At 45.5% G+C, this 10,791-nt stretch overlaps 2 protein-coding genes across 2 annotated transcripts; one reads left to right on the top strand and one right to left on the bottom strand.

Moving 5' to 3' along the window:
* Positions 1-417: 417 nt before the first annotated feature.
* On the bottom strand, positions 418-1,707 carry LOC143285614 (uncharacterized). Its single transcript, XM_076593011.1, has one exon. The coding sequence runs from the start codon at positions 1,705-1,707 to the stop codon at positions 418-420; it is 1,290 nt and encodes a 429-aa protein (XP_076449126.1).
* A 4,504-nt stretch (positions 1,708-6,211) lies between these two features.
* On the top strand, positions 6,212-10,591 carry LOC143285613 (peptidyl-prolyl cis-trans isomerase-like 3). Its single transcript, XM_076593010.1, has 3 exons — positions 6,212-6,232; positions 7,277-7,395; positions 10,465-10,591. Exons 1-3 carry the CDS (start codon positions 6,212-6,214, stop codon positions 10,589-10,591), a joined length of 267 nt encoding a protein of 88 aa, XP_076449125.1.
* The last annotated feature ends 200 nt before the right edge of the window (positions 10,592-10,791 follow it).

Below are 10,791 nucleotides of genomic sequence, written 5' to 3'. Positions count from 1 at the left end.
TGCCCTTCGTTCTGTCCGTTAACGGCAGGGCAATCTCTGCGAATTGTGGGACAAATCGTCTATAGTAGCCCACCAGGCCAAGGAAGCCTCTGAGCTGACGCTTAGTTTGTGGACGTGGAGCGTTATGAATTTTCTCCATTTTTTCATCGTCCGGCCATATCTTGCTGTCGCCAACGTGGTGACCAAGATAGTCCAGTTCCTTGTGTCCGAGATAGCACTTGGCTGGCCGAGCAGTGAGGCTGCACTCACGCAGGCGATGAAACACTGCACGCAGGAGTGGCAAGTGACTGGCCTCGTCGACAGAGGCGATGATCATGTCATCCATGAAGTTGTCCACCTCTGGCAGGCCCAGAGGTAGAATCAACTTCCTCATCATGCGGGAAAACACTGCACCCGCTGTTTTCAGCCCAAATGGCATCACACGCCACTTTGCTGGTGCTGTAAGTCTTCCCGTGACACATGGATCTGAATATCCTTGACGGGCAGGGTAGGCAAGGGTTTGGCATTTGCTGCAGCCTGGGCTCTAGTTTGAACGGCGCCCACAAGGCTGGGATCAGCATAGACGGGCACGACTATTGAAGAGCCGTCCCCTCTCCAAGCACAATTCCCAATGAGAACCTCCTCAACAGGAGACTCCATGACAGCCACGTCCAAAACACCCTGTATGAATGGGGACTGAAAGTCCACCCTGGCGATGGGCAGAACTGAGGAGCACCTCGACTCTGCCAACACCACACGAACTGTGGCCCCGGTAAAACTGTCGGGTCTTACGAGTCGCCTGGCTACAACAATCAACTGGGCTCCCGTGTCGCGTAAAGCTTGCACTGTGTGGCCATTGACAGAAACCTCGCAGCGAGGCGAGTACTGCTTGGAAGCACAAGACGTGCAAAGCGTCGGGGTTTTTGCATTAACACCCTGCACAGGTGAGACATGAGCAATGAGTGAGACCCTCTTGGGTTGCCGGCACTCTTTGGCCAAGTGACCTGGCTTCCCGCAGTTGAAGCAGGCAGGTATTCTTGTAAAGTCTCTTCCCTTTGCGTTGTTTGGAGCTGAATCCCCTGACCCATGTGGAGGTCCTTTTCTCTCTGCGCCCAGATTGAAACTGCAGTCGGAAACCCTACTACCTTTTTTGGAAACTCGAAATTCAGCTTCCGCCATGCGACCTGCTCTCCGAGCATTGACAATTTTAGTAGTGATATGGGCAACGTCCTCGACTCTGTTGGGTTCCTCACGCCGAACTTCAGTGACGAGATCGGGATTGAGTGTGGTCAAGAACTGCTCCTGAAGGACCAGATCTTTAATGTCATCTGCCTTCGATTCATCCCGTCCAGCGGCCACACACCACCGGGAGAAACAAACCTTCAGCCTGCCCAGAAACTGATCAAACGTCTCTTCCGCTAATTTCCGCATTGAACGGAACCGTTTGCGGTAGGAATCTGCATCCAGACGGAATTCGTGAAGCAGAGCTGCTTTTAAGATGACATAATCGTGTAGTTGTTCTGGTTGTAACCGTAGGCAGGCATCTCTCGCCCGACCCTGCAAAAGGGCCACCAGGCGGGCTGTCCAGGAGCTACGCTTCCACTTATTTAATCCCGCCACTCTCTCAAAGTGGTTAAGGAAGCTGTCGAAATCGTCTTTCCCATCATACGGCACAAGCGGAAACTGATGAGCCGTGTGAGCTTCTAGCTCTTCCTGGCGCAGTTCCATTTTCCTCTCGAATCTACGTCTTTCCTCCTCATCTTTTTTCTTCCTATACTCTTCTTCTTTCCTATCTTTCCATTGTCTGTACTTTCTCTCCTCATCCCTAGCCTGACGCTCTTCCTCCCTAGCCTGACGCTCTTCCTCCCTGGCTACCGCATCAACCACAAACCGGGCCAACGCCTCTCCAGACAAACCTAAGTCAGTGCCCAACACTTTGAACTTTGAGTACATGTCCTGAGAAGGAACGGACTCAGACTCACTCTTCAAGCCTTCATCGAAAGCACCTTCAGGATTAGCCTCCTTCAGGTGGCCCTGAATCCATCCGGACAATTCAGTCTTTTTTTCAGCACTCAGAGAAGGTGGGCTGCCTTCTGCCCTGACCCCCCGTGACCCCGAACTAGGAGTAGAGGCCGCTGAAGTTTTTCGTGTTACAGGCATGTTTTCTTAATTCACAATATGCAACAACTACACAAAACTTGAATTAAGATTAAGTCTCTAAGTCACTAACTCCAGGTCCCCACTTCACTCACAACCGTCCAACAGTAAGAACCTAACAATCTAACAAACTTAATCACCTCCACAAAAGCTAACCAAAACGAAATGCCTGCAACATAAAACGTAGACGAACAAGACGATCACACCCTACCCACCAACCCGAATTACATTCCCTAGAATTTGGTACCCCGCATCTCCACCATTGTCACGACCCCCCTAGGGAAGAGGTCGAGAACTGTTTTAAAACCTAACACCCAACCCAGTTCACCCGACAACACAAACACAGAATACAGATATTTTTCGTCCACACAAAATTTATTCTCTTCCGCTCTGTCTATCCCACTCACGCAACCACACACAGCCTATACATGCAAAATAAACAAAAACAACCGTATACCATAACTACAAAAGAAAAGAGAAGAAACGAACAGAAGTCGCACACAAAACTACCGATTCTCCTAAACGTAATCAAAAGCAATTTTCCACACACACACACACTCAAGGAGAAGACAAAGCACCCCAACACCAGAACAGGTGCGCATGTTCAAGCCTTAGTCTTTGGCGGCTTCAGGAAGTTTCCCTCTTAAAAGAAAAAAAACAACAACAACGAGAACAAAAAAAACCTGACACACGGCCCAGACAAACTTCGGCGGGTTCGACCCAGTTTCAGTTTCAGTTTCAGTAGTTCAAGGAGGCGTCACAGCGTTCGGACAAAACCATATACGCTACACCACATCTGCCAAGCCAAGCAGATGCCTGACCAGCAGCGTAACCCAACGCGCTTAGTCAGGCCTTGAGAAAAAAAACAAACAAAAAAAAACAAAAAAACGGGGGAATAAATAATAGATAAGCTTGCATTAATAAATAAATAAATAATAATTATAATATAGAAAAAGGTAGTAGTAATAATATTAGTAATACTAATAAAATGATAATAAAACATAAATAAATAAATAAATAAGACAACAATGGTGATAAATAAGCGAATAAATGTAAAACATGAAGACACATTCACACATACACCCACACATGCATAACAGAAATGCACCAAACATGCAGTTTCACAGATATGAAAGCACAGTCAAATACATATAAACGTACATGAGCTCCAACACACACACATTACCTTGCACCTCCTCTACCCCCTCCTCCACACACTCATTTCTAGTCTACGTATCGCAGCTTCCACGGCACACACACACACACACACACACACATAGATGAACAATTACTTGTACAAGCACACACATACGCCCATATCTCCCACCCCCAACCCCACACACGTACATACAAAGATAGATATATATATATATATATATATATATACGTTCCAATATCCTGTTGCTCCCACAGTGTAGGCATGCATACATTCACATACCTCATCCTCTACCCCACCTCCCCCCGCACTCCCACCTCCCCTCACACACACACACACACACACACACACACACACACACACACACACACACACACACACACACACACATATCTCTCCTGACACTTGTGTACACTTTCACTCTCGTGCATTCACAAACGCACTCAAAAGCACGGACCCACACATTCACACAAACACACATACACACACGCACAGAGGCTGCCACTGACTGGCCGCAAGAGGGATGGGAAAAGATCTCTGATGCCAAGAACGTGGCGTCTAGTGTGTTGCTCAGTTTATTGTATTTGGAAAGGCCCACAGAGACTCTGTTCCGTTTTGAAGAAATCTGCGGAATGTTGGTTTGGAAATGATGCCGATATTTGATTTGCAAAGCATCGTGCTCTACCTTTCATGTTAGACTTGCGGCCGCTCCCTCTCTCTGCTTCTATTTCTTTGAGGCGATCGATGGTGTGATGGCCTTGTACCTGTTCTTTTTGGTATGCTTTGACTTTTCTGAGGATTTCCAATTTTCCTAGATGTAGGCCGCTCATTTCCCTTAACATCTGCATGTCCCGGGCAGTATGACCATGTGAGTTTTTTAATCTGAAAGTTGCGCATTGCGTTATGCCACTCTGGGCTTCCCATTCCGTTTTCAATTTTCTGTATGAGGTTCATTGAGTCGGTTAGAATCATGGCATGTTGGTTTCCGACCCAAGGCACAAGCCCCCGGTCAAAAGGCCTAAGTGCCAGGACTCGGCATACAGTGCCAAGCAATGGACCAGGCTGCAAGTCAAAAGGCCCGGAACACCGGACAGCAGTTACCGGGCAGGAAGGGGCGAAGACCCAGGACAGCAGTCACAGGGCAGGAGGGGACGAACACCCAGGACGCCAATCACGGGACAGGAAGGGGTGAAGATCTGGGTCACCAGACGAAAGGCCCGGGACACACAGCACACAGCGAGAGCTGGAACATTACGGAATGTTCCCCCCAGTGCTGAGCAATACTAATTCTGACGATAATTAACAAAAACAAATGTACAGCACCTTCAAAATACAAAGCTGGAATATAACTTTGACAAGACGAATTACAGAACTCATATACGGCACTCGCACTCTCTACACCTATCATACAGAGCCAACGCCCAATTTTACCCAACAGTGAACTAAGGTAAAATCGTATCATTTTAAAACTCAATAACAATAAAAATTGGCAAACGTATTAGCCGACACAAGAAAAAGTACATATTCAGGCAGTGGTAGCACAAAATTAATAATTAACGAAATGGATCATTTTGTCAAAACCTAAGGTACAGCTTTCTTTCTTGCAGAACATCTACTTCTTTTCATACATGCCTGACGGAAATACAACCAAGCTAAATAGACAAGCGGCTTCTTACCTGCCACAGGTGGCGTACACTAACGACCACCACAAAGACACGACGACGACGAAGACAGACGAAGAAACACCGAAGTGGCTCCCATGGAGGACAGCCGGTCCTCACTTCGTATGGTGCCTAGATGTCGGGGTAGCTACCCCACCAACCACGAAGACGACCCGTACACTACGGCAGTCGGGCTGCAAAAGCCTCGAATATTGTTGCTGCCCAACAGTATTTCATATTCGCTCAGGTGAGCGAGTAATATGCATGCACGTGGTTCGTGCGCAATTCGAGACTTCTACCCGAACTGAAGGGTGGGAGAAGGAGGGAAAGTGAAAGGAGAGGGTGGAGAAAAACGAAGACGGGCCACACGCCCTAACTGTCGTCACAAGTTGTGACAGAGTGTGCAGGTGATTGTGTGTGTGTGTGTGGGGGGGGGGGGGATGTAGGTGTGTTGGGGGGTGGTGGGGGAGAGTGTGGGTGTGGGTGGATTTATGTGGAAGGAGAGGCAGTTTGATGGTGTGTGTGTGTGTGTTTGGGGGGAGAGGGTGTATGTCAGTGTGTGTGTTGGGGTGGGGTGGGGGGGGGGGGGGGGCGAGTGAGTGTGTATAGGTGTGTTTGTGTGGGGGGACTGGATGTATGTTGGTGTGTTTGTGTGGGGGGAGTGGGTGTATGTTGTTGTGTGTTGGGGAGGGGAGGGTATGTTGTGTGGGTATTTGTGAAGAGGTTGTATGTTGGTGTGTGTATCTGTGTAGGGGAAGAGGTTGTATGTTGGTGTGTGTATTTGTGTAGGGGAAAAGGGTGTATGTTGGTGTGTGTATTTGTGTAGGGGAAGAGGTTGTATGTTGTGTGTGTATTTGTGCAGGGGAAGAGGTTGTATGTTGGTGTGTGTATCTGTGTAGGGGAAGAGGTTGTATGTTGGTGTGCGTATTTGTGTGGGGGAAGAGGTATGTTGGTGTGTGTATTTGTGTAGGGGAAAAGGGTGTATGATGGTGTGTGTATTTGTGTGGGGGAAGAGGTTGTATGATGGTGTGTGAATCTGTGTAGGGGAAGAGGTTGTATGTTGGTGTGTGTATTTGTGTGGGGGAAAAGGGTCTATGTTGGTGTGTGTATTTGTGTGGGGGAAGAGGATGTATGATGGTGTGTGTATTTGTGTGGGGGAAGAGGTTGCATGTTGGTGTGTGTATTTGTGTGGGGGAAAAGGGTCTATGTTGGTGTGTGCATTTGTGTGGGGGAAGAGGGTGTATGTTGGTGCATAGAAATGTGGAGGTACAAGGTGTTTGTTAGTGTGTTTGTGTTGGGTTGGGGGAGAGGGTGTATACTGATGTGTTTGTTTGTGTTGAAGGAAAGGTTGTATGTTGGTGTGCGGGGTGGAGGTGGGGGTTGGGGGGGCAGAGGGTATGTTGGTGTGTTTATATGTGCGGGGGGAGAGGGAGTATCTGGGTGTGTGTAGGCATGTGTGTGGGTGGAGTGGGGGGAGGAGGATTGGGATGTGTATGTTGGAACGTGTAGGTGTTTATGTGTGGGGGAAGAGGGTGTATGTTGTGTGTGTGTAGGGAGAGAGTGTGTGTATGGGTGGGTGTAGGTCTGGGGGTATACTATGCAAATGGGTGTGGGTGTGATTTTGTGTGTAATTTTATGGAATAGAAAAGTATATTTCCAATCTGCATGATTGTTACATCTTATCATTGATCCAGTTTAGGTGTAGTAGTCACAAATTACCTGTTGAGACTGGTGTACCTCATGATATTCCAATTACCTGTTGAGACTGGTGTAGGTCATGATATTCCATGTGAATTGCATACTTGTTATAACTGAGATATGTATATGATTGGAAGTAAATGGTTTTGATTATGGAATGCCTAAAATTTGCAGATCTTTGATATGAGTTCATTCTACAGAAACATTTGAATCTGAAATCAGTTCTTCATTTTGTACAATTTGACGAAAGGTGGGAGAAGAGTGTGTCTGAAAGTGGGGAAATTCATCGAAACGGGAAAGGTTACAAGATGATATGATTGTTGTTTACCTGGGTTGTATCACCAGTTTCATTGTTTTAATTGCTGTTTATGTTTTGAGCATTGGTGTGTAACACCAGTGATGTTACTTCATATCCTCCCCAAAGGGTGTCGGAGGATGAAATATTCTGGATTCTTGATTGTTAAGGTGTGTGTGTTTAGGTGTGTTCAATCTGAAACTGAAACAACGTGTATGTGTGATTGTGTGTGTATGTGTGCATGTGTGTGTGTGTGTGTGTGTGTGTGTGTGTGTGTGTGTGTGTGTGTGTGTGTGTGTGATTATGTGTGTGTGTCTCTGTGTGTGACAGCACACTACCCGTGGCATGGTCTCCATGGCAAACAACGGACTGGACACCAACGGGTCCCAGTTCTTCATCACCTACGCAAAGCAGCCTCACCTGGACATGAAGTACACTGTCTTTGGCAGGTGTGTGTGTGTGTCTGTGTGTGTGTGTGTGTGTCTGTGTGTGTGTGTGTGTGTGTGTGTGTGTCTGTGTGTGTGTGTGTGTGTGTGTGTGTGTGTGTGTGTGTGTGTGTGTGTGTGTGTGTGTCTCTGTGTGTGTGTGTGTGTGTGTGTGTGTGTGTGTGTGTCTGTGTGTGTGTCTGTGTGTGTGTGTCTGTGTCTGTGTGTGTCTGTGTGTGCTCCACCGAACGCTGCCATGAATTAGAGGATCTTTAACATGCATATTTGATCTTCTGCTTGCATATACACACACAGTAGGTTCAAGCACAAGAAGGTCTATGATTATTTGATTATTATTGTCACTGTACAAACCATGTAGTCTGCTGTACTAGAGTAAGTCTTCATTAACATTATTATTGTCACTGTACAAACCACGTTGTCTGCTGTACAAGAGTAAGTCTTCATTAACATTATTATTATCACTGTACAAACCACATTGTCTGCTGTACTAGAGTAAGTCTTCATTAAGTTGATTAACATTATTATTATCACTGTAGAAACCATGTAGTCTGATGTACCAGAGTAAGTCTTCATTAACATTATTATTGTCACTGTACAAACCACATTGTCTGCTGTACTAGAGTAAGTCTTTATTAACATTATTATTATCACTGTACAAACCACATTGTCTGCTGTACTAGAGTAAGTCTTCATTAACATTATTATTATCACTGTACAAACCACATTGTCTGCTGTACTAGAGTAAGTCTTCATTAACATTATTATTATCGCTGTACAAACCACATTGTCTGCTGTACTAGAGTAAGTCTTCATTAACATTATTATTATCGCTGTACAAACCACATTGTCTGCTGTACTAGAGTAAGTCTTCATTAACATTATTATTATCACTGTACAAACCACATTGTCTGCTGTACTAGAGTAAGTCTTCATTAACATTATTATTGTCACTGTACAAACCACATTGTCTGATGTACCAGAGTAAGTCTTCAATAACATTACTATTATCACTGTACAAACCACATTGTCTGCTGTACCAGAGTAAGTCTTTATTAACATTATTATTATCACTGTACAAACCACATTGTCTGCTGTACTAGAGTAAGTCTTTATTAACATTATTATTGTCACTGTACAAACCATGTAGTCTGATGTACTAAAGGTAAGTCTTCATTAACATTATTATTATCGCTGTACAAACCACATTGTCTGCTGTACTAGAGTAAGTCTTCATTAACATTATTATTATCACTGTACAAACCACGTTGTCTGCTGTACCAGAGTAAGTCTTTATTAAGTTGATTAACATTATTATTATCACTGTAGAAACCACGTTGTCTGCTGTACTAGAGTAAGTCTCCATTAACATTATTATTATGACTGTAGAAATCATGTCATCTGATGTGCTGGAGTTTAAGTCTTCATTATTATTGCTGTTATTATTATTATCACTGTACAAACCATGTTATCTGCTGTACTGGAGTATATGTTTTCATTAGTATATTCTCATTACCACTGTCCAAACCACATTGTCTGCTGTACCGGATGTAAATCTTTATCAGTACTATCACTTTACAAACCACAACGTCTGATACATTCTGTCTCCCATTAATAACATTATCAAAGGGAAATCATTTACAGCTTGGTCTTTTGTGAAGGACTATGACTCTCAAACTAGGAGGCAACATTGCACTGGCTCTTAGTGCTGCAGCCTTGGGGGCTAGTTGGACTTTGGGAACCATCCCAACGCCGACTGTCCTAAAACCCTCTTGGCCGAGAGAGTGGGGATGTAACTTGGGCAAGACACTCTCTACCATAATCAAATTCTATCCCAAATAGTCGGGGGAGCAGTTGCCTCCTCTGCTGTTCTGATGGTCATAGTCAGACACGACTGACTATCATATAATTACATGATGCTGCATGCAAACAGTTTCAAGTTCTCAAGGAGGTGTCACTGCAGTGTGGCAATCCTAAGTACGCTGTACCACATCTTCGAGGCAGATGCCTGACCTGGAGCATAACCCAACGCGCTTAGTCAGGCCTTGAGTGCGTACTTGTTATATATTTGTGTTCCTAATAGAGTGGATTTCTTCTACAGAATTTAGAATTTTGCCAGACGGGCGCAATAGCCGAGTGGTTAAAGCGTTGGACTGTCAATCTGAGGGTCCCAGGTTCGAATCACAGTGACGGCGCCTGGTGGGAAAAGGGTGGAGATTTTTACGATCTCCCAGGTCAACGTATGTGCAGACCTGCTAGTGCCTGAACCCCCTTCGTGTGTGTATGCAAGCAGAAGATCAAATACGCACGTTAAAGATCCTGTAATCCATGTCAGCGTTCGGTGGGTTATGGAAACAAGAACATACCCAGCATGCACACCCCTGAAAACGGAGTATAGCTGCCTACATGGCGGGGTAAAAACGGTCATACACATAAAAGCCCACTCGTGTGCATACGAGTGAACGCAGAAGAAGAAGAAGAATTTTGCCAGAGGACAACAACACTTATTTTTCCCATGAGTTTTGTTGTTGTTTTGTTTTTTTTTGTTTTTGTTTGTTTGTTTTTTTCAGTGGGCCAAGTGCTTGCTGCACATCAGACCTCGGTATAGTGTCTCATGTGAACAATGTTCAGTTTGATTTTCATGTCAAACTTTGGGAAAAAGGGCGAGACCAGGATTCGAACCCAGACCCTGACAGACATTTTATTGGAAAAATAAGATTCTTAACTCATTGTACCCCACAGCTACGAGCCTGCTGCAACTCCCCTGGACTAGCACTACATGAGACCACTGGAGAAAAAACAACAACATGTGGTTCACTAATACGGCGAAAATCAATGGAGAATTGTTGATTCAGGGTTAGGGTCAAACAAAGCTTTGTTTTCATGCTTCTGGAATCCATAAATGGTTCATTTAGAATGTTGAACTTGTACCAAGCAGGAATAAACGAAATTAGTGCGCTGGAATGGGAATACGCATACCTGGTCCACAAGGGAAGTAATCATGGTATGAGTTGAACTAGTATCTGGAGTAGAATGAGTTAACCCTTCTGCCGCTTTCCTCGGTGTTTTCCACAGAGTGATTGACGGCTTTGAGACCCTGGACTCCCTGGAGAAGGTGCCGGTGAACGAGAAGACCTACAAGCCGGAGACGGACATCCGCATCCGGGGTGTCACCATACACGCCAACCCTCTGGCCGGCTGAAGGGGGGATGGGGTTTGGGGGCGTGGGGACATGAGTGGAGAGCGACTGTGTGTGTGTGGTGTGTTGTGTGGGACTGATGGGAGTTGTGGGTGTGTGTGTGTGGTGTGGTGTGTGGGACTGATGAGTTTGTGTGTGTGCGTGTTGTGTAGGACTGATGAGAGAGAGAGAGAGAGAGAGTGTGTGTGTGTGTGTGTGTGTAG

This window comes from Babylonia areolata, chromosome 9, assembly GCF_041734735.1.
Source record: "Babylonia areolata isolate BAREFJ2019XMU chromosome 9, ASM4173473v1, whole genome shotgun sequence".
Taxonomy (NCBI): Eukaryota; Metazoa; Mollusca; class Gastropoda; order Neogastropoda; family Buccinidae; genus Babylonia; species Babylonia areolata.
This window is presented reverse-complemented; position numbering and strand designations above follow the sequence as displayed.